A 26,644-nucleotide genomic window follows, 5' to 3' on the forward strand; every position below is an offset into this window, starting at 1 on the left:
AAACATTCAATGTATCCCAGGAATCAGAAAAGACCATGTGAGCTGAGTGGGTTCAGGTGGCTAAGATAGAAGGAAAAATGCTTAGCCGTCATTTGTTATCTTGGGCTCCCATTACCCGGGCATAAGTGCAGTAGCCCTAATATAACCATATATTTTGGTGGCAGGGACCATACTTCATACTCTATGTCTCATGTCCCCTCTCCCTACCCAGGCTTGGCACAATGCTAGTCAGCTCACAGTAAATGTTTAAACATAAGAATAGATATGTGATCACCAGGAACCTTAGTGAGACTTCTGTGTAAAGGGTATAGAGACTCTACTGGACTGTCCTGCAGGGCTGTGGACCAGGCGGTCATAGGCTGATCTAAAACAAGCGTGGTGCAACTTGCAGCGTTCTGTTCTCTGTTTGACAGCAATCCGGATCCCCAAGATGGTTCCATGCTATCAGAGTGGGCCCATGTTACCTTCAACCACTCAGGGCTGTCAGTCTCCTGAGAGCGGTCATATATTGCCTAACCATATCTTTCTTCAGTCCTGCATGTTTTGGGAATATGCAATGTTCTGGACATGATGTTATTATGGGAGGGAGATGCAGACATAGTTTTTGACCACTAGGGACAGACAAGCTTGGGCAAGAGATGCTGCCCAAGTGGTTATAAATTTATAACAAGTGGTTATAAAATAAGGCAGAGAAAGGGAAATGCCCCCAAAGAGCACCAGCAATGTAGTATGGACACTCAGAAGAGGCAGAGCTCAATTCTGGCTGCTGAGAGATTAATACAGAAGCAAGCTCACTCTCTTTGTCTTCTAGGTGACAACCTTCAAACAGCTATTACTGTGGCAAAGAATTCTGAAATGATTCCTAGAGGAAGCCAAGTGATCCTTGTTGAAGCCAATGAACCAGAAGATTTTGTTCCTGCCTCTGTGACTTGGCAACTGGTCGAGAACCAAGAGAATGGCCTGGGGAAGAATGTGAGCAAATGTCAGAAGGCCCCTTGGTGGCCTGCCCTGATGGCATATAGCCCTGGTCCCAGCAACCTAATCTCACCATTAGAAGTCACCACGGTCGAAACCCCTTACAGCTGTCCAGAGTTCTGCAACTTGCAAAGCATTTAGCATTTCCACTAGCACGTCTCAGCCCTGGCTATGCGAAGAAATCACCTGGAAGAGTTTTTGAGCTTCCAGTGCCAAGGCTTTATTGATTAAATCCAAATCTCTGTGTCGGGAGCTTGCAGCAGCCCTTTGCTCCCCAAGATTCTGATATGCAATCGTGACTGGGAATCAATAATTTACATCCATATTTCCCATTTGATTTTCACAGTTAGCTTATACAGTTGACAAAATGTTCATTTTGCAAATGAAAAAACTGAGGCCCAGCAAGGTAAGCTTACCCAAGACACACAACTGGCAAGTTGCAGAGTGGGAAATAAAATTTAAGTCTGTCTGATTGCACCCAGAACCATGGGCATTTAGATTGTGCTGTGCCTGTGACATGAAGTTAACAGGTGTTGGGCTTCTCTAGATAACAAGTTTCTTATGCTTTTGTGAAGAAAATGAGCTGCAGCCTGACATCCCATCCTTAAGTGTAATGCCTCTGCCTACACGGGAGTTCAAGGAGGTGGTTCTTCAGGTGGCAAATTACAAAAATGCTCCCTTCCTTGAGGCTGACCAGCCTTTGGCTTGTTAAGTGTAGAGTAGGCCTTGTTCAGTATACAAACTGCACAACTGTACAGAGTGACTTTGTCCTTACTTGGCTCAAATGCCTTTGCATTGGCTGTAAAAGATGGCAGCTCTCTATATGTTTTGCAGATTTCTGGTGCTTATTTCCTTGCAAACTCACTTGCTTCTGTGTCAATACATGTTGCCTCAATTGCACTGTGTGATAAAACTCAAGTCTTCATTAGTTTTTTTTTTTTTTAAAGAACAGTCTGCATTCATTTTTAACAAATAGTCCATTCACACTACCCATTCACCTGTGTAATACCTTTAGTGAATTTTTAGTCGTTGCTGGGAGAAGTCACATCACAGTCTCAGGCTTTTTCCTCCTCCCTGGCTCCCCACCACACTTTTCTTCTCCAGTTTTTCAGTGAAAATAAAAGGAATTCTGTCTTTACCTCATGTAGAATTCTTTAAGCATATCCTTTATTGGCTGTTTTGCATCGGGGACTGGAAAGGGAGGGCTCTATCACTTTGCCTCCTAATTCAGTACATCAAAATATTTTTCTTCCCAAAACAATGCTTTTCCTCAGATGGATCCCTCTAATGAAAAAAAAATGTTCTCACCTTTTATACCATTTGAACTCAGAGTCCTACACTAATGTAAAGACCTCAAGAAGTGTTGCATTAAAAAGCATGATCAGAGGGGCACCTGGGTGGCTCAGATCGTTAAGCATCTGCCTTCGGCTCAGGTCATGATCTCCAGGGTTGTGGGATCAAGCCCCATATTGGGCTCCCTGTTTAGTGGAGAGTCAGCTTCTCCCTCTCCCTTTTCTCCTGCTCATGTTCTCTCTCTCTGTCTCAAATGAACAAATAAAAATCTTAAAAAAAAGAAAAGCATGATCAGCTGTGGTTATGATGAATGTATATGCATTCACTGGGAGCTCTCTTTCGAGGTTGAGCCAGGTGGGACACATTGACATACAGAGGGCAGGAGAGAAGGGTTTCAGCAAAGGAGTCGAACTGGTGCAATGACACCTAGGGTATGCAAGAGATGCTGGCCACTGTGAAGGAATGTGTCACCTGTTGAGGTGGGGAGAAGGCAGGTGCTATCAGGAATTAGGCTCCAAAGAAGAAGTCTGCCTTTTTTACAGAAAAGATATTGGGGCATGATATGTGAATGAATGAATGAATAGTAAAAGATCTTAGAAAATTAAAGTCTGCATGAAGAGGAGAAGAAAGAGAAGGGAAGAATGTTTTCTGTTCTTCCTTGGAATCGCTAAGTGATACCTTGGAAGGATTTCCTCAGTAGACCGATAGCACATGTATTATCTCCTGGGACAGAATCCCAAACATTATGTTGTCAATGTCTCATATGTTCATATAATTTGGGGAGGACATTGTAAGCATCTTCTTCATCTGTATCTACGTTCCATGGACAATTACACATTATGTATTTGCTGGTCCTCCCACTGTTACATAATTTAAACATACTTCCTTCTATAAAACATAGGAAAGCAGAAACATTCCCTGAGAACCCATGTGAAAACCATCCTCTTTTGAATTTAGGAAACATACCTTAACATTGGGAACAGTTCAGTGCCTGATGGAGCAAGAGGGAGCTGTTACCATTTTGCAATGAGTGGGAAATCATACCAAGTGATATTTCAGCATTTCAACAGCTTGCTTCCAAAAGTAAGTACTGGTGAAATGAAGTGTTTTGTTTTGCCTCAAATTAGTGAGTCAAAAAAGCAGAGAGTAGTGAAGGTGATAATTAGTGAGGTTGTCTCAGATTTGGGGAATATACACCCCCAAAGGGGCACTGTCCCTTCAGGAGTTCCCCAGACCTACCTGGTCCCACATATGCACATGACCCCTTCTTCAGAGTCTGAGCTCTGGTCCAGCTCCTCACCCCCATGGCCAACCCAACCTCACGCTTCCTCCATCTCTCCCTCCCTAGCAGGGAGAACCTCCAAATAGTTTCAAATGTGCTGCCTGTTTTGTGGGTCAGCCTCTCTCAAAAAGCCACCAACTCAATGTCAGGCTGAGCTCTATTCCCTGTCCTGTCTGGATTCTTAAATTACAGCCGCAGGAAACAAAGGCTTCATGGTTTATTTTCAAAATCATTTGTTATCTTGTCCTCTGTGTGTCTATTTAAAAATAGTGCTGTGCAGGGTTGTGCTATCAGTGTGAAGGAGATAAGTGTGAAGCACAAGCTGAGGGCAGAAACCATCTGTTAGCGGTTTCTTGAAAATTCTGTCGCCTTACCAGTCAAGGACCATTGAATCTCAACCCCAGAGGCTTCTAGAAAGCTGTTAGTGTAGTTCCTCTTTGAGGAGATGGGGCAGCTGAGACTCAGAGAGGTTAGGTCCCTTGTGGAAGGTTTGCCGGGCTAGTTGGACCAGAGCGGAGAACAGAACCTTTGTTCTCTACTCCTCATCTGTTGTTTTTCCTCTACCTATACTGCAGTTGTGGAGATGGTGTTTAGTAGAAAGAACTGTATTTCCTTAAGCATTTTCATCCCATATGCTCTGCTGCTTTCCGGTTATTAACTCAAGGTTATCCCATTTCAGAAAAATGGCCTGGAAGAAAGACATAAAGTCGTGATGGGGGATGAAAGTGAAAGCTGAAAAGTAAAGCACTGAGTCCCCTTTCTCCCTGTCCTGACATTTGCGCTAATGACACACCTCCCAAGGCTATATTCGAACAGAGGCCAGAAATGATTTTCAGGGCTGTTCTTTAACTTAAAAGGTGTTCCTCATCCTAATCTTATTTCAATAGTTGTTTTTCTCTTCAGATTCTGGTGAATGGAACCATTTTTGCAAGAATGTCTCCTGGACAGAAATCTAGTCTTGTTGAAGAATTTCAGAAATTAAAGTAGGTATTATTGCATGAAAGGAGAGTGTATTCATTATCTATGGCTGTGTAGCAAATTACCTCCAAGTTTACTAGTTTAGAATAACATTATTTATTATTTTTCATTTCTATGGGTCAGAAATCCAGGTGTACTGAGTGGAATCTTCTGGCTTGGGACCTCTCACAAGGCTGCCATCAAAGGTCTGCCAGGACAGCAGCTCCCTCAGCACTGGAGTTGGAGGGGACTGCCACCAGTCTCCCTTGCATGTTGTTGGCAGGATTTAGTTCCTTGTGTGTGGTTGGGCTAAGAGTCCTAGTTTTCCATTGGCTATTGGACAGAAGCCACCCACAGCTCCTTGCTACACAGGTCATTTCATAAGGCAGTTCACAGTGTGGTGGCTAGCTTCCACAAGAGTGAGCTAGAGAGATCCCCATTTTTAATAACCTCATCTTACAAGTGATATCCCATCACTTTTGCTGTATTCTCTTCATAAGAAACGAGTCAGTAGGTCCAGCCCACACTGAAGTTGGGACTTAAACAACATTATGAATACCAAGAGGTGGCAATCGCAGAGAGCCATTTTGGAAGCTGACCACCCCTGACAGCATTTCTCTATAGCATAACGTAGAGGAAGATTCTCAGCTTGAATGTGGAGAATAGAAAAAATAGGGGCTTGCATAGTTTAAAACAGGAAAAATGGGGAAGTGTGGGAGTCGTCACCTGGAATTATTTAAGGTTGGTTCATTAGAGGATAGGTGAATAATTTCAGGTCTTCTAGGAAAGAGGTGGAGTGATATTTTCACTGTATCTGGCCCTGGCAGGGGTTTAGGTATAGAGGCAAAAAGAAAAAAAAGTCCTTTCTTATGTATTTTAAAAACATAGATGACCGAGTCACATCAGAACAAAATAGTTCTTGAGACCAGACCTACCTATAACTTTCTGGGAATGTTAAAATTTCTGGGCTACAGACTTCAGGAAGGTAAAAAGGAAAAGAGAATAGTGAAACTTCACATAATTGCCAAGAAGTAGTAGGTAAAATCAGGAGACTGACTTTCACTATTATTTTTTGTTGTCAAACATTCTTAGGGAAGTTTTAAGAAACTGCCTATCAACTCCTATAATGCCTTGAAGCTGGGTTAGTAACCAGTGTCTAAAATGACTATTTTACTTACATGGTCATTATATGATAGTGGCTGAAGAAAGTGATTTTACCTTTCTCAAATGCCTAAGATATTTTACCAATTTATATGCTTACTTTTGAAAAGCTATATTTCCTTTAAAATCGATTCAGGAAGATAGATGCTGCCTCAGAATAAGCCCTCTTCTTCATTTCCCCATCTTATTCCTCCTGTCTTTATCACTGGCAATGCACATAAAGTTGTCCAAGTTCTTGTCTGCATTCAGGGAACACTAGAAGATGTAAGATTCTTTGTGTGATGTAAAGACTAATCATGGGCTTCAAGCCTGAAGAATGGAAGCCACTTCAGCAAATGTGTGTGGTCATGACACTCATGTGAGCACATGAAATGTTCATGGGGGATCTTCATGTCTCCCATCCAAATATTAGGTCGAACCTCATGTGTTTGTTTCCATTTGACCATTTCGACTTATAAAAATGAATATTTCTTATGTTCCAACTAATAATAAGGAAATTTCTGAGAACTTCATTTTTTGCCTGTATTAATTTTGTTATTTTGTGTGTTTCTGGCAAATTGTCTCTGAACCTTTAATAGATTGCCATTAATCAATACCCATAACATATTATTTAACCTATAAGAGAAGACAAGAGTATGTCCTGCATCAGAAATTCCTTTTGTTTGGCAACAGCTTTATATTTATCTTCTATTTATATCATTGTGTTTGCACATCAACTGGTATAACATGTTATCTCATATCACTCCAGGTTGCACCAAGATTATGTGTCTATGTCTCTGGTTTTATCTGTTCAACCATTTCCAAAGTGTTTCTCCTCCTCGTGTCTAAACTCTGAGGTTTCCATGCTGTCAGCCACCAAAACACAGATGGATTATGTTCTATCTGTGTGTTAGGTGTGGAAAGTGCTATGATTATGGTTGCACACTCTAAGGCTTAGCCCTAGTTGATACAATCACCCAGGACTTCTTACAAAATGTATATTCATCTTGGTGGATGTCTTTGGCAGAATCACTATACTTTCCATGTGGTTGAAACAATTTAGATAACACAATGGCCTTATTTGTCTAGGAATACTTCTCTCCCAGTCATTTTCTGTCAGCCTGATTCCACATGTGTTCAAAACACACACACACACACACACACACACTGCATGCAAGTTGGTTGTGATGAAAATTATCCAAGTGAGGCATTAAGGCATTGATTTTTCTCATGGTTTCCCTTGCAGTTACTATGTGGCCATGTGTGGAGATGGGGCTAATGACTGTGGGGTAAGTAGAAATGACTTCAACCAATGCAGGTGGTTCCCCACTGTCCCTCTCGAGGACCCCACAGTTCCCCAGGGTCTGTCTCTTCACCCTTCTGTCAGCAATCACTTCATCAGTCTGCTGTTTACATTCCCCACACCTGAGTGTGAGCTGGACACTGAGAGGCATAAAGTCCGACGAGCCATTTCTGTTTTCTGACAACTCCTAGAATAAGAAGGACAGTGAAAGTCTACTTAGACTTCTGTGGTTCAGACCCAGAAGGGACTTTTCACGATGAGCTGGTTTAAATCGCTCATGTTACCAATACAGAAGTGAATCTCAAGGAGGTGAATTCTTTATTCTCTTTCTTTTTCTTCTCTTTTGTTTCATTTTCATTTTTATTTATTTATTTATTTTGGCTCAAGTCACACAACTTGGTAAAGGCTTAGTGAAGAAAACATTGGAAACAGATGGTTTAAAGTTTTGAATTATGTATAAACTGCATTTTTCCCCTGCTAAACTTCCCCAAGGTTGGTTTTAAAAGTTGGCTTTAACCCCAAATTCTTACCATCACTGAAATCATAGACCAAACTATTTGGCTATTACAAACTATAGCAAAAGCCTAAATTAATGATTCTCAGCTGATTGCATTCCACACACAATAGAAGGCAGCACATATTTTGGATTCTGAGTTGGGAAGGTATGTTGAAACCATAGCCTACCTTGAAAATAAGGAAATATTTTTAGTACAAAATTTTCAGTACAAAACTGAAGAGTGTTGCTTTGTGTTTCTGAAGTCTATTAGATATTTGAGATCTGAGTAGTTGTTTTACTTTCTTTTTACATATTTTCTTCAAAGTGCTATGGAAAAACTGCTCACACTTAAAGATCTCTTACACATTTTTCTACCTTACGCTTCATGAGAAGCCAGTTGTTAGTTTGCTTTTCAAAACCTAGAATGAGTACCCATTGCCATAGTTATGTAGAATTTAGTACAAAAGAAATAAGTGTTAAAAAGGACATAGTCTCTGTCTCCTTAAAATTCATTATCTAGTCAGGGTAAGAATCTTGCATAATATTAACCGAAGCATAAAGTAGATAGTCCTAAAATATGCAATAAAGAAACCAAATACTAAAGGAGAAAAGAGGAAGAAGCAAATATTCTAATATTTATTGAATAGGAATTTAGCATGTACCGGCCGTGGTAACAAGGTACTTTGCATGCTACAGAACTACAGAGGTACGAAATCCCATTTTATGCTCATACAATTCTTGTAGGATTAGGAACTTGCTGGCCTGCTAACTAGCCATTGTCTGTTCTGTGCACTCTTTGGGCTGCTTCTCGTCTTGATGAGAATGAATTAGCCTTTATTTCAGTGAGGAAACACATGTCCTGGAGTGATCTGTGATGTATATGATCCCGTCCCTGTCTCCAGTGAAGATGCTTTCCGTCCCGTACTTCATCCCAGCAGTTAGCTGGTTGGCTAGATCAGGCTACCCAGGAAAAGATGAGGATTAGATAGCTTTTCCTTTTGTTCATGAAGATAGCCTGCTGCGTGGTAAGAACTGTGACAGCCCCCACAAATGTCCACCCAAATGCTGTCATCTTTTTCATGGACTATTTGAATGAATGCTTCCATTTTCTTATCACATCTACATCCCTGCAACCAACGCGTGCACACACACACGCACACACACACATACACACACGAACACACCCACCACTCTCCTACATTGAGGTCATTGTTTAGCTGGTCCCTCTTCAGTTGATGACTTTCTGGATCAGGAGAGGGAGGGTACTCCAGGTGGGGGAACAGCATAAGCACAAACCCAGGACTGGAAGGTTACAGTGTTATAAACTTGACAATGTGAAGAATAGCCTCGTGGAGTTGGAAGAGTTAGAACGTGGCCTGAGGAGTCCGGGATATAATGTGGACTTGTCATTCTAGGCTTTGAAAATGGCTCATGCAGGCATTTCGCTGTCAGAGCAGGAAGCATCTGTGGCCTCCCATTTCACCTCGAAAATAGCCAACATCAAGTGTGTGCCTCAGCTCATCAAGTAAGCCACTACTTCCCCTTCCACCCTCATGACTGATGGGCTCCCTGTCTGACTCTGGGCAGAATTCAACATAATTTAAAGCGATAAATGTCCCAACAGAGGTATGGGTAAAATGTTATCAGAGCACCAATTAAGGGACCATCAGTGCTTGGGAATGCTGGTAACAGTCACCCAAAAAGTGACTTTTGCTGAGGCTTACAAGATGAAAGCCTATGCCATGCAAATAGTTGGAAGGTAGAGTTGATATTTAAAAAACAGTTGCATTTCTTACTTCTTCTCTCCCTTATTTTATATGTTGGTTGTATACTGGAACCTTCCTCCCTAGGATTGGGGTGGGTGAGGAAGCACAAAGGGAACACTGCATCAGGTAACTTCCCCAAATAGTGTTACATCTCCAAGATACAAATCAGCGAAAATCCAAAATGATCACATGGAAGACTACATTTGAGGGAAGGTTAAGGAATAAAAACTTGATTTTCACAGTAGCTCCCTCACCTCCACTCAACTCTCATTGCTGATTTTGTCTCTATTCATATTTGAAATGTAGTTAAAAATAAAATATTAAGTTTTATGTTTTGTTCACAAATCTTATTCACCTGTAACACGGTGGGGTAACTTCAGTCTATATTCACAGCCACTGGTCTGAAAGCACCAAAACTTGAGATTTATTCAAAAAGGATGATCATGAAGTTCTCCAGCATGTCCCTTGGTGCATCTGTGTGTCTGAATGGACAGCTACTAGAAGGAGTCATTCGCCTAAATATTCCAGCGCAATTTTTTCCACACCCGCGTCTGTTTACATAGCAGCCAGATAGCTTGACACATCTACCTGATCCCAGGCTGCGTGTACCTGTGTCCTTCCACACCCTGAAACATCAGCACCTCCCCTGCCTCCAGAACATCTCCTCTTCCTAACTCCTGTGTTCTCTGGTTCTTAGAGCCCTGAGAACCTCAGAGCATTTTGAACTCTTTCCCTTCTTCGTCCACAGCCAAGCGAGCATTGTGTTTTCCTGATCTTTCAGAGACTCTCTCCAAGCCCTTTCCTTATTCTCTCTACTGTCTTAACTTTGGTTTATATCATGGCAACTACAAAATGACAGTGCCCAGGACCCTTTCCCTAGATCATGCCTTCCATCATCAACACAACTCATGGAGCTTTTTAAAATATTGTGCTTGGAAATGTGGTGGATGAAGGATGAGACCAATCTTGCCCCTGCCCTGCGCCCCCGCTGCCCCCTCTCCTGCCCGGGTGTGGTCTCCGCGCTCTGCCTCGAACCGGGCGAGCCGGGACCCACGTGGCATCGAGCCTCCCTGCCCGCAAAGTGACAGTTTACAAAATTATTTTCTGCAAAAAAGAAAAAAAAAGTTACATTAAAAAAGTAAAAAAAAACAAAAACAAAAAAAAAAACCACATATTTTATTATAGAAAAAGTATTTTTTTCTCCACCAGACTTAAATGGAAAAGAGGAAAAATTAACTGTTTGCACCAAAATGTTTTGTTTTATTGTGATATAGGACAGTAACCAAGCACAACGTTCTATTCTATACTTTTTATCAATTTTTTTTTCTCTCTGTATCGTCTGCTGTATTCATTTCTCCAATCTCATGTCCACCTTGCTGTGGGAGTGGAGGGGTGGGGGTAGGGGGGTATCTTGTCAAAAGCCACATTGGTGCATGTGTGTTTGCTAGCTCACTTGTCCATGAAAATATTTTATGATATTAAAGAAAATCTTTTGAAAAAAAAAAAAAAGACTCACATCCTAGTAAAGGTACAGATAGATAGAAATCTAATCCTAGAACAGAGACTCTTCTGCCTGATAGGTGAGAAGGGTTCAACAAATTAGTTTTAATGAATTAATGCCCTAACAATATGGTAATTTTTCCAGTAGTTCAGGTTGATGACTTAAGCCAGAAAGGAAGATTTCAGCAGGGGAGTTGGAACTCAAAGGATGGACAGAACATGTGTAAACAGGAAGGAGGTGGGAGAATATTCCAGGTTGGGGAAGTGGAGAGCCATGTTTAGCAATGGGGCTTTGACTTGGGAGTGTAGAAGCCCAATAGCCCAGTTGGGCTAAGGAGCTTCTCAGGTGGGAGTTATGCGGGGTAAGCTGGAGTGCCAAGTGTGGAGAGAGTTTAAACTCTTGGAAAGTTGCACAAAGTGCCTACTTGATCCATCCAAAGGCAGTAGCATTTGAACTTCAGATGCTCTGTCTCACACATGTGACCTAATGCATTTGTGAATGCAGTGTAGTATTTTAAGATCCAAGTCATGATGTAAAATTTCTCTAGTGGCAGATGGTTTAGTAAGACTTCAGGGTAGAAGCTTTTTGCTTTTATATTTCATAGATTCATAAAAATTAGATATGGTTCAGCTCTGTTAGGCTCATTTTACCCTTGATATCCTTGATGCATGCTTATTCCTGGGAAAGCATCCCCCCCGCCAAGGGGCATTGAGGTACAGTTTTAGATGCGTAGATCCACAGGTTCTCGTTTGTATCTTTTGAAACATGATTGACTTGTTGCTCTAGTTGAAGCCCTTCAGGACAAGCACTGTACCTTATTCCTTTTTGTATTATCATGCCCAGTACTAAGCTGGATACATCAGAACATTCGAGGAATGGCTGTGGAATGCATAAATGATGAGTTAGCTTCTTAAAATTCATCATCATTAGGAATAGCGGTAATTTTGGAGGCCTGTGCAAACCTCCCTTATACTTTCCTCAAAATGGCTTTTTGCACTTGCCTTTGAATCTGGGTGCTTTCATTTTTTTCTGGAAAGGTACACACAAAAGGATGAAACCACAATGTTTATGTGAGAAATCGGTCCAGGCTTCACATGCTGGCCCCTCCTCAGCTTGTGGGTTGCTCCATTCTGCATTGAAAACAAAAGGCAGTGCCTTAAAACTGGTGGAAAACATCTGGCCAAGGCATCCTGGCACATCTCTCCCAAACCTTCTTATCGTGTCTAAGGTGAAGCAGTTACTAGTTTGGCTTTTAAGGTTTTCCTTCTTGGGTACCCCTTCTTTTGACAAAGTGTTCAAGCAGTGCAGATGTCCATGCCACGGAGGGAGGACGTGGGCTGCCTCCCATGTGAATTCACTTCTGTCATGACAAGAACAGGCTACAGGAGGGGTTATTTGCCAGGTTTCCTCACTTCTCCATTGTGAGCTCCTGCCCCACCCTGTCTTCTTTGCCTGCCATCACCCACCACTGAACCAAGCCTCAGTTAAGGGAACAAAAGCTCAAACAGCATTTTTAAAAGGGAAATACTTATTTTTTTTAAAAGATTTTATTTATTTATTTGGCAGACAGAGATCACAAGTAGGCAGAGAGGCAGGCAGAGAGAGGAGGAAGCAGGCTCCCTGCCGAGCAGAGAGCCCGATGCGGGGCTTGATCTCAGGACCCTGGGATCATGACCTGAGCTGAAGGCAGAGGCTTTAACCCACTGAGCCACCCAGGCACCCCAGGAAATACTTACTTTTTAACCTGCAGTTTCTACTGTTGTTTTTATGTCTTTTGAACTCCACACCAGCTCAGATTATTACCATGGGATCTTCCTGGAGCATTGAAACTAACAAAACCCCATTCATCTCACATATTGGAGTCATAGCCACGCTTCCTAATATGCGAGAACACCTGTCCTTTAGCGTGAAGTCTCTGTGGGACTCTAAAACGTACACAGTTCAGTTCTCAGAAGCAAGTTGTTAGGATGTAACGAGTCACAGTCGAGTCAAAGCTTGACATTTTGCACCTTATCATGATGTTTTGTGTTTATAATATCCGTGTTAATCTTTTTGATTCACTGAAAATAAAGACTGTGCCTGATTCATTTATATCCTCCACGACTCTAAGCAGAATGTTGGTACCTCATCAGCCCTAAATAAGAGTGCGTGCATGAGTCAGTGAGTGAGGTCATGATTGAAGCAGAGAATGAATGAGCAAATGAGCGCTTCAATAAATAATCGAGAGGATGAATCACTGATTAAGTGAATGTATATCAACAAGCTATTAAACTTGAACTCTGAAATATAAGAGATCAAGAAATGTATATCATGCATAACCAGTTATTTTTATTTTTATTTTTTTTCTCAAACAGAGAAGGCCGAGCTGCTCTGGTTTCATCCTTCGGGGTATTTAAATACTTGACCATGTATGGCATAATCCAGTTTATTGGTACTTCACTGCTCTATTGGGTATGAACCTCAATAATTTCTTCCCAGTTTTAATTGCATTTACATCCTTGGTTTATTCTTTGGGGTGTGGCTCCTACATGGGATTTAATGTTTTATAAATAAATGACATTTCTCAAAATAGATGTCTGCAAACTTGGGAATTTGGCATAATTGCACATGACACATGGAGCTAGAAATAAGTAGCTAGGGATCAGTTTTCTAGGAGTGTTGTTTTTTCTAGATAACTGGAGACACTTGACCTCTTCAAGTATCTATTTCTTTACTTGGAATATGAAGAGAGCTTCAGAACAGCCTAAATATAACTCAGCAGGAAATGCATCAGTCTCCAACTATGGAATATTTTTGACAAAAGACTAAGAGGAGATAAAAAGAAAGAGAAGTTTTTGAATTTGACCTTGAAGCACTAAGAATTAGAAAAACTCCCAGACCAGAAATTTACTGCTGAACCTGGTCAGAACGTACACACTTCGACATGTCATTAGCAAAGGATTAGTATTTAAAATTTTTTAAAAGATATTTATTTATTTATTTAACAGAGAGAGAGAGAGAGAGAGCAGCAGAGGAAGAGGGAGGAGAAGAGTTTCCACTGAGCAGGGAACCCGATGTGGGGCTCAATCCCAGGACCCCAGGATCATGACCTGAGTGGAAGGCAGACAGTTAACTGACTGAGCCACCCAAGTGTCCCTATTTTAAAAAATTTTTAAAAAGATTTTTGAAATTAAATGATAAAAATGAACATTTTAAAATTAACTAACTGTATGGAAGAAATATGTAGAAGTCAAAAGTAATCTTCATTAATTCAGTCATAGCTTGCTCTACAGTGAGATGATACAACAGCCTCAGGGAATACTTCGAGGAGGCAATTATTATACTGTTTTTTTCTGAGACATCTGAGAGATGAACGAGAGGACCACAGGCCTCTAGCATCTGGTGGGCTGTTGTGTGCAAGAATCATACACAGAGGGCTAAGTGGCAACCAGGCAGATTAGAAACAGGACCTGGGTTAAGAGTCAGGAAAACTAGATTCAAGTTCTACCTCTATCACTAAGAACACCTTAGATTTTGCCCTTGGCCAAGCCCTTATGTGCCTCTGGGAAATCAGGTTGGCAGATTTCCAAAGTTCTCCATAGTTCTAGAAAAGCAGCTTCTAGAACAAAAACTAAGGCTGCCTTGGGAAATTTCTCCCTGTTGCATCTCACCTGCATTCTGAGAGGAAAAGATATGAGGAAGAAATGTAGGAAGACAGAGAGAGAGTTGGAGGGTGAGAACCTTGGGGAACAATTTATGGGGATGAGGAACAATTTATGTCTTCTCAAAAATATGAAAGACTTCTCAGTTCCAAGTCTTTATGCATAAAGTCATGTCCACATGGAGATAGGCCACTCTGCAGGCATTCACTCTGATGGTCTAGGCTTAAATAAAAGTGTCCCCCAAAGACCTTTTTTTTTTTTTTTTTTAAGATTTTACTTATTGATTTGAGAGAGAGAGAAAGAGAGTAAGCACCAGCGGGGTGGAGAGCAGAAGGAGAAGTAGACTCCCTGCTGAGCAGGGAGCCTGACGGCGGGGCTCAATCCTGGGACTCTGGGATCACGACTGAGCCAAAGGCAAATGCTTAAACCAACTGAGCCACCGAGGTGTGCCCACCCCACCCCACAAAAAACCTTTAATCAGAAACTTCAGGGTCTTGGGTTCACACTCTAAGAATCCAGAAATACTTCTTATTCGCATAAATATGGTCCCCAATGGTTCAAATCATAATTTAGTGTTCAGTCAGCAGCCATGAAGCAGAGAAACAGCTGGCTGCAACAGGTATTGCAAAGTAAGTTTCTGGTGATTATGAGTTGACCTTTATATAAGACTCCATAAACGTAACTTCAGACAGGTTCTGTGTCTATATAAACCTAGGAAGTCAAGCATACCAGGCTGAAGTCTGCAATGGGCTTACTTGGGGTAGGGGGTACTTGTTCAGTTTGTGAAAGTGAATGAACCCCAAGAGAATGATATTGTGAACTCAATCTATGGATAAAGATGGAGAGTAATACCTGTTGAATGATTCGTGGCTTGGATTTCAAAATTTTAAGTTTGACGTTCCCAGTGGGTATCTTATGTTGAGAATTCAACTGTCCAGGCTGAGACTGCAGCTGCCAGATTACTGTGGCCAATAAAGAGGGTGTTTCCCAACTGGCTGACTCTCATTGCTAATGGAATTAAGGTAAACACTGCAAAAATCGTCATCTGGTTTCATTCTCTCCAATGAGATGCTAAAGGTTGTAGGTAAATTACTTCCTTTTTAAAGAGGAAAGAAAAATAACTGTTGCTTCCTGACTACTTTCAGAAAGAGTTTTGGCAGTGATAACAATGCTGCAATGTCAGAAGCAACTCTTCCATTTCCTTTTTGTTCAAGATTTAGTTATTTATTTATTTTTAGAGAGAGAGAGGGAGAGAGAGAAAGAGAGCCTGGAGAGGGAGGGACATAGGCAGAGGGAGAGAGAGAATCTCAAGCAGATTCTGCACTGAATGCAGAGCCAGAGGTGGGGCTCAATCCCATGACCCTGAGATCGTGACCAGAGCCAAAGCCAGGAGTTGGATGCTCAACCGACTGAGCCACTCAGGTGTCCCTTTATATTTACTTTAATTTCCTTTTCAGCAACTACAGCTCTTTGGGAATTACCAGTACCTCATGCAAGACATAGCCATTACTTTGATGGTCTGTTTAACAAGTAAGTGTTTTAGCAAAGTAAACAGAATTATCTTTATTTATCCATGACACTCCAGAAATGCTCACACAAACCGAAGCTTCTGAGAAAGATGCACCTTTATGTACTAAAACCACATCACCTGTGAGTTTTTTGAAAGAGGTGTTGGAGTAAGTTGAGTCTTGAAGTCCTCAGATTTGGCACTAAAACATCCTGGTAGCAAATAGGTCTTACCTCATAAATTATCAATGTATTCTGAGTTCTTCATAGGTGTGTGTCTTTTACATAGAAAAATGTACAAGAAATCTAGAAAGGGAAATCTTTAAAACCCAAAGGTCACTTTCTATTATTCAGCTATACTTCACATTGACATAAAACCAGATTTTTGCTAGGTCTTTGACATGTGAAAACAAATGCTAGCATTTAATTCTAGGAATTCTATCAAAAGCAAGGTGTGGCTCACAGTAGCTATTGCTCATTTCCTTCCTTTGAGATGACACTGATAAAGTATTTCCTATCAAAGAACTCAGGGCTTCATACTAACTCTTAATAAGCAAGAAAGGTGACTACCTCAACAGAGAGCAAAGAAAAAGAATGACATAGTCATCTCTTTTTCCTTGTTCAACAATGGAAGTGTTATGAAAACTAACAGATAAAACATCAGGCAATGCAGGATATTAATAACCTTGAGAATTTCATGTAACATCTTAAAACATGAAACTGATAGAGAAATCGTTTATTATATCAACCCGATGACAGAAGTTACCAGCATTAGAGATGTAAGTAACATCAGTTTTGATTCTCCAGGCTGAAATATATATTCAGAGTCCATTAACATATTTTTCTGCGTGTTATTAATAGTCACATGACTGGAACATTTTGAATTGGTGATATTGCTTTTGCAGTGTTGGACATTTTTAAGTAATTTGTATGATTTATTTGTGAACATGGTCGATGATGCTAAAAAAAAAACCCCAAAATACACCAGGAAGTTCTAGGAGCTAAGCTAGAAGGCGGTAGCATGGTGGAGAAGGCCATGGCCATTTTTGATCACTCCCTGTCTCTGCGAACTTTGGCAAACTATTCATGAAATAATTTCCTGATATGAGATGTCCTCCCAGGGTTGAGAGGATCAGACAAAACAAGGCATGTGATGTGTACAGCAGTGTGCCACACTATCACCTTGTGTGCTATCACCTTGCACCTTGTCTTTTATTCTTCTTTCGAAATGACTGGCTAACTCAGCGAACCCTTGAACAAAATTAGACTAAGTACAAGTAGATTGATTAGAAATCCAAAAATATGGATAGTGTGTTTGGGGTATTTTTTTAAAGATTTTATTTATTTAGTTACTTGTTTGAGAGAGAGAGATAGAAAAACAGAAAGAGAGAAAGAGACGGGGGGAGGGGCAGAGGAAGAGGAAGAGAGAGAATCTCAAGCAGGCTCTGAGCTGAACGGAACCTGATGAGGGGCTCAGTCTCACAACACTGAGGCAAAATCAAGAGTTGGATGTTTAACTGACTGAGCCACCCACGCACCTCAGTGTTTGTTTTTTTATCCTCTGCCTTCAATCACTATTTTTTTTCCATCACTGCAAGCCCAGTCATCCCACAGGCAGATCATTTCCTGGTCAGTATCAGGTATTAAAATGATCTCATCTTTAGACATTAGTCTAGACATTGTAAGCTAACATTTCATGTTTTCATCCAATTCAGACTTTTTCTTCCTCTAGATCAAGCCTGACCTTGGAGCAAGCAATGGGAGAGAAGGCCATGGTCTCTACTTTGCTTGTGTTGCTTGCTCTCCACTCTTGCTTCAGGGACTCTGGGAGCAACAAGAGCAAATGACTTTTTACTTACATGGGGGTATTGTAGTCTGTCCTGTCAAGTGCCCTCTAACATGGCAGCCATCTAAAATTCATGTTCACAAGTAAATCATACAAATTACTTAAAAATATTCAATTTTTTGAATCCCTGACATGGGTGGTGCTCTCACTCTCTGACTCTTCAGGATTCCTCTGAGCAGCTGCCTTCTAATGGTATGCACCATGAAGCCTTTTTCTATTGCTCGGCCCTCTACCCACACTGGGCAGAGTCCTTCCAAGACAACTCTAGCCTGGCTCATTTCCATTGTTTCTACCTGACCTACCAGATAGTGGATGTAGCCTGCTCTCACTGCTGTCTTCTGTCTTTCCCTCTGGTATTGCAACCAGAATGAGCAAGCTAATCTCCATCTCCAAAAATACTATCTCTCCTGGGGGTTCTTATGACCTCCCCTCATTTTGGATTGGAATGATGCCAGGAAGAAAATCACAGTTCTCGCTACTCTTCACAATTCCCTTTAAAAAAATCTCTTAATAATTTCTATAGTTTTATATATTCTGCACATAGGTAATTGCTTGGGGTTAGGGGCGTGCTCACAGTTGAGGGACCAGTATGGATCCCTCTGTGTGGGTACAATGGAAATAGGCCATCATCTCTCTTTTCATTCAGTTAGCATTTACCATTCATGGTCAGCAAATATAAGGCTCAGCAAGGAAAGGCCCAAACAAAGGAAAAGCCCCATTTAATATCCTCTTAGATGTGTTCATCTCCTACTATATGTTAGGCACATAGGTGTCTGGGACATAAAAGGCCTGATCACTGAAGTTTACAGTTTAGTGGGGGATTCACATACATGAATAAGGAAATGCAAGTCAAAAGTAATAAGTGCCAGAAAACAATGCATACTTTGGGAGCTCCGAGAAAGGAGAGATTATAAAATCTTGTGGGAACAAGATAGGCTATATATAGATAAGCAAGTATATAAATTAATTAATACATGATGGTGTTGTTTTTGTTTCATACTAATTTAAGCTTGAGGTCAAAAGCCCTAATGTGGGAACCTAAAAAGGCAGGCACCTTGGTGAGAGTGAGAGAGAAACAACAGGTGCTTTGGAAGTTCAGAGAAAGGAGAGATTGTTGCTGAAAATCTGGGGTTAGGGAAGAGCCAGCAATGGAGAAAAGAGAGAAATACTAAGGACTGCTTCGTGGAAGAAGTAACATTTGCATCAAAATAGAAAAAGATGGACGGATTTCAAAAATCTTTTCCTAAAGGATGGGTACTTCAAGTAGAATGAAGCAGCATGATCAAGAGAGAGCTGGGACATGAGTTTTTCAATTTGACCATACTGTAGGGTATGTGAAAAGAAACAGCAGGAGATAAAATTTGAAAAGGTGGTTCAGATCAGATCACGGAACTTGACCTCCAGGCTGAAAACTGTGGACATTCATCTGTGGATGTTAGTAGTCATTGGCAATTGGACGATCAATGTAAAATCACCCTCACCAAGGAGCCTGCCTTTCCAGGTTCCGGGATTAGGGCTTTTGACCTCAAGCCTGAATTAGTATAGGACAAAGACAACACCATAATATATTTAATTAATTTAGGTACTTGCTTATCTAGATATACTTTGTCTTGTTTCCATAGGTTTTAAGGCAACACAAAAGCAGCTAATAAGACAAGATATAATATGTTAAAGGAAAATCAAGGAGAAAAGTAAAATGAAGTCAGAGAACTCAATTAAGAAAATGTATGTCTTAAAGCCCAATTTGACCCCAAAAGTTACCAAAGTCATTTTAAAAGGAAATTGTTCTAGCTGCATCTCTACTCTTTTTAACAAAACCCACTCAAATTAGATCAAGAAAAAAGAAGTAGGGGGATGTTTAAGAACATAATTCTCAAAAGAAAAAAATCTGAGAATAGAAACTCAGAAGCACCTGGGGTCAGAGCAGGTCTAGAGCACTAAAGAGTAGAAAACAGAGGCCACCTTTTTTTTTATTTCCAAGAGGCCATCTTATCTCTTTCTTCTTCTTTCTATTCTTACTGTTTTTGTGTGACTTCTACTCATTCACCTTGCAAATGACCCTAAATGGTGACTCTACTATTGAACCTCCATAACCTTTCTGTTTGTCTTTGGACAGCTAATTAGCTCAGCCTCTCAGTGTCTCCTTTGCAAATATTTTGGAGAGAAAAATTCATTGACCTAACTTGGGTAAAATGTCCACTTCTAAGAAATAAAGATGAGGTCATGTAATTTAGCTCAATTTAGGCCAACCACTTCAGCATATGGAAGGAGACAGTATCCAGAGAAGACTGTGGGAGGGAACCCATCCATTATATAAATGCCTCTCTTACATAAATTCCATCAGTGCTTCAAGGACTCCTCACATTTTTGGGGTCTTGGTCCCTTTGGAGAATCTCATGGAAGACATAGATCTTTTCACCTTAAACATCTCATGAGGGCACATTCAAAATTTTGCATGTAGTTTAGGTGGGTTTGGGAGCCTCTGAAAATTTGATGTACATGACTTGAAATGTCCTTTATAGAAAGCTAAGCTAACTGTTTAGGAAAAGCATGCCTACCTTATATCCAAATGATGCTGAACAACTAAAAAGTAGACTTTGAAAATGTCTTCCTACTTAGCAGGCCCTGTACCAGGTTCAGCGAGGGACAGAAAGTGGGATGAGACAGGGTTTCCTCCTCCGGGGAGCGCACGGTCTGCTGAGTGCATGTGTAAATGACTGGATTTAATGCAAGACATCCTCACTACATAGCAGCAAAATGAGTAATGGGCTGTGGAAACTCAGAGGAGGGAATGATTAATTCTGAATGAAATAGAGCACTTCACAGGCTTACATTCCTCTGCATACAGTATGATAACATATATCATCACCATTTTAAGGAAACCTGGACTATTCAGAAAAGTTCTGGCTGCTGAGAAATAACAAGCTGGCATTGTAGGGCTCCTCATTTTATCCTTTCAGTTCAGGAAATCCACGCTACTGCAATGTGCTATAGAGCAGAGAATGGGGGGTTTTATAATTAAGCAGGCTTAAGTTTATATTATCACCCTGTTGCTCACAAACTATGGGTCTTTAAATAAGGGACCCTACTTCTCTGAACCTCAGTTTCTTCACTTGTAAAATAAAAATGAAATACCTATTTTGCATTACTTTAAAAAATGTATTATTATTATTTTTTTTTATTTTGAGAGAGAATGAGCAAGGGATAGGGTCAGAGAAAGGCGGGGGTGGGGGGCGGAGAGATAATCCGAAACAGACTTTATGCCCATCACAGAACTCAAGGCAGGACTCGATCTTTCAACTCTGAGGTCATGACCTGAACAGAAATCATGAGTTGGATGCTTAACTGACTGAGTCACCCACGTGCCCCTTGCGTTGCTTTTTAATGAAATAATGTTTGTAAGATACTTCGCAGAGCCTCTGGAACATAATAGGGGCCCTAAAATGCTAGTCTTTTTTTTTTTTTTTTTTTTTTGTGTGTGTGTGCGTTTGTGTGTGGTCAGATATTCAGATTCTCTATCAGAAAGCATTAGAATTTTTAATATAGAAAGGGTTAAAATAATCATTATGTAAGGACTCTGCTTCAATCAGCTATTGCCACAATAATACTGTATAACAAACCTCTCCCCAGAATTCTGTGGCTTACAATACCCACTCTTGCTCTGTAGATAGACTGTCATTCAGCTCATCTAGGTCAGTTGAATCGGATCAGCTTTGGGATGTAGATCAGGTAGTCTTTGTCCAGGCTATGGGTTTCATTCAGGTCTGCTCCACATTTTTCATTCTGGAGCCAGGCTGGAATGACAGACTTGGGCATGCTCTCACTGTGATCACAGGGAGTGAGGCTGGCCACACAAACACACCTGAAACCTCTGCAAACATTGCTTTGGCCTCAGAAAATCACACAGTGAAACCGAAATTAAAGGCTGGTAAAATGTACTCTACCACCATGAGGCCATTAATTCAAGCCAGTATAGTGTCTGGGTAAAAGAAAAGTCAGAAACTCGGTGAGTGTCTGAGAAAGGGAGGACTGGAGAGGTGGAGCCAAATGCATAGAGATACAGTTGCACCTCTCTCCATCACTCACAGCTTCTTCATGCACTCTGTAGCTATCTTCTTCCTTGAGTATAGGAATGTGGAAAAAACTCCAAGCATGGCAGCCTCTGCCTTCTGTGGCCAGAGCACAGTCTCTTTGCATTGACAAGAGGCCACACTGTGTGCTCCTTCCTTGCATGCCATGCAATGACTTCTCACACCAACTACCCAGAGTGATGCCAAACTTCACAAGTTAAGGGCACAATGTCCTTAAGATTGTCCTTACTTCAGACCTCAGCCATAAGTTTTGGGTCCCATTCGCATTTTTGACCAGCTGGCTGCAAATATGGGGGTTCTCATTTTCTCCTCAGGTTCAGTAATTCATATCAATAACTCACAGAATTCAGGAAAGTGGTCTACATAGGATTACAGTTTCATCATAGCAAAGGGATACAAATCAGAACCAGCCAAAGGGAGAGACACACAGGGTGAGGTCTGGTGAAAGGATCCCATGGTGGGAGGATCTCAACACTTCCATTGTCCTCTTCCTGGGGTGTCCATTTGCCCTACTTTCCTGGCACATCCATGGCGACAATACGCAGAGTATTACCAAACAGTACTCACCTGAACTTTGGTGTCTTGTCTAGAATTTTTATTGGGTTTTTCTTATGTAGACATGTTTGGTTGAATCATTGGCCATGAAGTTGATCACAATCTCTAGCTTTTTTTGTGGCCTGGCCAGTTCCATCCTGAGTCATCACTTTATCACCAACTTTCTTTGGGCCCACCATCTGTGATCTTGTTTGCATAAACCATCAGGGCTACCATGAATAAAAAGACACTTTGTCAACTCAAGAAATCCCAACAATTTAGAGGATACATCCCAGGAACTGGGAATAAAGGTCGGCCAAATTCTTTATGACACAACCCATCTGTGTTTTTCCATCAGAATTCAAGCTCTTCCGGGCAAATGAGATGTCCTCTTCATCTCTGCATACCCCATGGCCTGTAGCCTAGCATCCTCCTGGGTAAACACTGCTTAAATTAGTAAAGCTAAAGCCTTAGATAGTTATAGAGTTTTAGAGTAAATGAGTCGGGAGAGACTTTGGAGACCATTTAGACATTCCTACAGACTTTCTACATGAGAAAATGAAGTACCAGAAAGTCCACGTGATTACCCGAGAACCCACTGAGAAAACTGAAGACCTACTTTAGAGTGTTATCATCCCAAACTGGACACCTGCTCCTACTGCCTTGCCCCTACATGCATGAACACAAACCTAATCATATGTACCCTACTTTCTTCTTTACATCAAAGAAACCAGTGGTCAGCTATAAAAAAGGAAAAGGCAATAGATACGAAGACAAGAACTGAAACCTGACTATAATGTAAACCTTTGGATGCATTGTATCTAATTCCTGACCTTTCCATGCTTCTTTCCTGTGATGCCCTAAGAAGTAAAGTACATTCCATTTTCATCAGCTTTTTAGAATATGTGACTTCTAAGAAGAATGCAGTCATCTTTTCTTATAGTTGTTCTATTTAACCTCTGCCTATTGTCAAACCTTTAAATAATAAAAAAAAACACCTTAGGATCAAAACTATAATACATTTTAACACTCTTATCTGGAAGCAAGATTATTTTATGAGCTCTTTTCCCTGACCAGGTGTAATGTGTTCTAGCAGTTCTCCATTTATGACTTAACCAGGATGGAACAGAACACACCTTTAGCATCTCTCCTGGTACACTGAAGTACTTAGAGAATGTTGACTGAATGAATAATAAAATGAGTGCTTTTTAAAAAAATCACCAGTATATGAAGATTAATCTAGCCTGATGCCTCTTATTCTCCTCCTTTTTTTCTTTTTTTGAAGATTTTATTCATTTATTTTTCAGAGAGAGAGAGCACAAGCACAAGCAGGGGGAGAGGCAGGCAGAGTAGGAAGTAGGCTCCCTGCTGAGCAAGGAGCCTGACAGGGGATTCAATCCCAGGACCCTGGATCTTGACCTAAGCCAAAGGCAGATGCTTAACTGACTGAACCACCCAGGTGAACTTTATGCTCCTCTTCTTTACTCCTCACCTTCCCACCACTACTGAGAGATCATAGTACTGCTTATTCATGTGAAAGGCCACACTCTATCTTACCTACCGTTCCTGGTCAGTCTGGTTATGGAGAAAATATTTGCACCATGAAACATGGTAAATGTATAATTAGCAGAACTTCTAAACCTATTGGTTTTCATTTCTGAAGGTGAAACAAAAACATGGAAGAGTCAAGGGCTGGTAGCATTGGATATGCACCTAGGCAGTGTGCTTATCCAGATATAAAGCCTCATTCATGTTTGCTGACTCTGAACCCTAATGCAAGTCTCGAGATAAGATGCATCCCAATTTTTACTGTCAATAATGAAATTATAATAGGGGAAAATGCATTTGTTTTTCAGTGAGTTCAACTCATGCCTACCCAAAGCTGGCTCCTTACCGACCAGCAGGACAGCTCCTCTCTCCACCTTTGCTGCTCTCAGTCTTTTTGAACACCTGTTTCACCTGCATTGTGCAGATCTGTGCATTTCTCTATGTGAAGCAGCAGCCCTGGTATTGTGAGGTCTACAGATACAGGTAAAGTTCAGTTTTTTTAGTTTTCCTTTCTGAAGGTGATACAATGAGTCTGCAATGTCATTGTACAACTTGTTTTTTTATACCCTTAATTAATTAATTTTTATTTTATTAACATATAATGTATTATCTGCTTCAGGGGTATAGGTCTGTGAATCATCAGTCTTACACAATTCACAGCATTCACCATAGCACATGCCTTCCCCAATGTCCATAACCCAGCCACCCTATCCTTCCCCTGACCCCCAACAACCTTCAATTTGTTTCCTGAGATTAGGAGTCTCTTATGCTTTGTCCCCCTCCCCTGTCCCTAACTGTTTAATTAACGAAAGTTGTGTCTCCACACTGCAAAATATCAATAACCGGATAGAACACAGGACACAGTTAATGGGTAGAGTCCTGGGGTGAGCCATGTGCAGTGGGTGGGAAAAGATCTTCACATTTGTTGTTGATGTGTAGATCCAACCACTGGTTGACTGAATGAATGTACTCATTCCCTGGTGGTTTGGAGATCATATAGACCAGAGGTCAGCAAACATTTCTTGTGGAGGGTCAGAGAGTAAACATTTTAGGCTCTGTGGACCTGACAATCTCTGTTGTAATTACCCAGTGCTACTGTTGTAGTGAAAAGCAGCCATAGACAATGTGTAAAAAAGTAGCTGTGACCATGTTCCAATAAAACTTCATTTATACAAAGATGGGGAGGGTACTTGTTATGGTGAGTGCTGTGAACTGTGTAAGACTGATGAATCACAGATCTATACCCTTGAGACAAATAATATATTATATGTTAATTAAAAAAAAACTTTATTTACAAAAAGAGGCGTTGAGTTGGATTTGACCTAATGAGCTGTAGTCAGCTGACCCCTGTTTTACCAGATATATTTGTTTAAATTTGTTTGCATTTTTCAAATGAATAATATGTTAGTTGATGGTACCATTTTTCTGATTGAACTGAACACTAGACTCAGGGCAAGTCTTTAACTATAAACTAAGGTAAAATGTAGTGAACTATGCCATAGATATTCAAACTTTGTTTTTTCTGACAAAACCTGCCTGACCTCCAAAGGAAAGGCAGAAAAGGAGCATCTCTTTTTGAAGTAAGACTTGTACAAACTCCTTTACACACACTCTACTGTGATCCTGAAGGAGCCAGAGCCCCAGGAATCAGTGAAAGATTAAAAACTATCAAATGATGTCCAAGATTGTCATTGAGATCCTAAATTCAGCAATTCAAGTATTACTTGGAGTGAGAATTCATAACCAGATTTTTCTCAAAACAAGATTTTTCTCCTAATTGGAGTGTATGTACTCAGAGATAAAATTCTGATTGAATCTGGAGGACAAGAAGGTATAGCCCCAAGGGTGATCAATAGGTAGTCCTGCCTCTATCACTAACGGCTGTGCTATGCTATGCCTTAACTTTCTTATCTGCAATGTAAGTATAACAGATTAGATACACTTTTATGTTAAACTCTATAATTCAGGCCTTTGGTCTATCTGTCCCCTTTGTGCAAAAACACTTTGTGGCTACTGATGATTAATGTATTCAGCAAATAGTCACTGAACCTCTGCTCAATGGAAAGCACATCTCAGCACCCTAGGGAACCAAGGATTAAAAGACTTAAGTCTATTTCTTGGGAACTAATTTAATCTATAACGAGTTATAAGAGTAAAAAGTTTCAAGCTGAACAAGAAAGTGGATAGAAACTAATTTGTAAGTTTGATTATTTAAAAAATGAATATTGCTAATAGATCAATCTGGACTGGGAAAACCCATCTCTTAAATACTTTTCTGAGCAAATATTCTGTGGCATTTCTGTGCTAGGTGCTAAGGATTTGTAAATTTGAGTAAAACAATAAAAAAAAAAAAAAAACCAAAAGAGACAGTTCGTATTCAAGGAACTCTCATCCCTGAGATGGAAAATAAAAATATGCAAATGAATAATTGCAAAACAGTGAGCTAAATTCAGTGCTAGAGACAAGAATGGAGTCTGGTAGTTATGCTTGCCAGTGAACTAAAGACAAAGCCTTTCAGATAAAGGGGTGGAGAGGGAATAGAGTACCTGACCCAGATGTGTGCAAACTGTGATATTTGGGGAACAGAAAATATTCCTATGTTTGGAATATAAGGAGCATAGAAGACTGTCAAAGATAAGGGAAGGAAGGCCGATAGAGACCAGAGTACACAGATCTTCTGAGCTTGTCTGAGAAGCTGGAACTTAATTTATTAGCAAAATAGAGCCATAGACACTTAGAAGCAGGAGAGGGTCATGTTTGGATCC

The 26,644-nt window shown here is 40.6% G+C and overlaps 1 protein-coding gene across 1 annotated transcript in view; it reads left to right on the forward strand.

Annotated features, from left to right (window-relative positions):
- LOC111155035 (ATPase 13A5) overlaps window positions 1-26,644 on the forward strand; it is a 106,582-nt gene that overhangs the window by 68,449 nt on the left and 11,489 nt on the right. The window contains 8 exon segments of the mRNA XM_022515049.1: window positions 812-972; window positions 3,226-3,351; window positions 4,454-4,533; window positions 6,894-6,936; window positions 8,862-8,971; window positions 13,068-13,164; window positions 15,812-15,884; window positions 24,188-24,362. Of these exon segments, the coding sequence (XP_022370757.1) occupies window positions 812-972; window positions 3,226-3,351; window positions 4,454-4,533; window positions 6,894-6,936; window positions 8,862-8,971; window positions 13,068-13,164; window positions 15,812-15,884; window positions 24,188-24,362 (865 nt within the window).

This window comes from Enhydra lutris, unplaced genomic scaffold (assembly GCF_002288905.1).
Source record: "Enhydra lutris kenyoni isolate GAN:26980312 unplaced genomic scaffold, ASM228890v2 scaffoldscaffold39, whole genome shotgun sequence".
Lineage (NCBI taxonomy): Eukaryota > Metazoa > Chordata > Mammalia > Carnivora > Mustelidae > Enhydra > Enhydra lutris.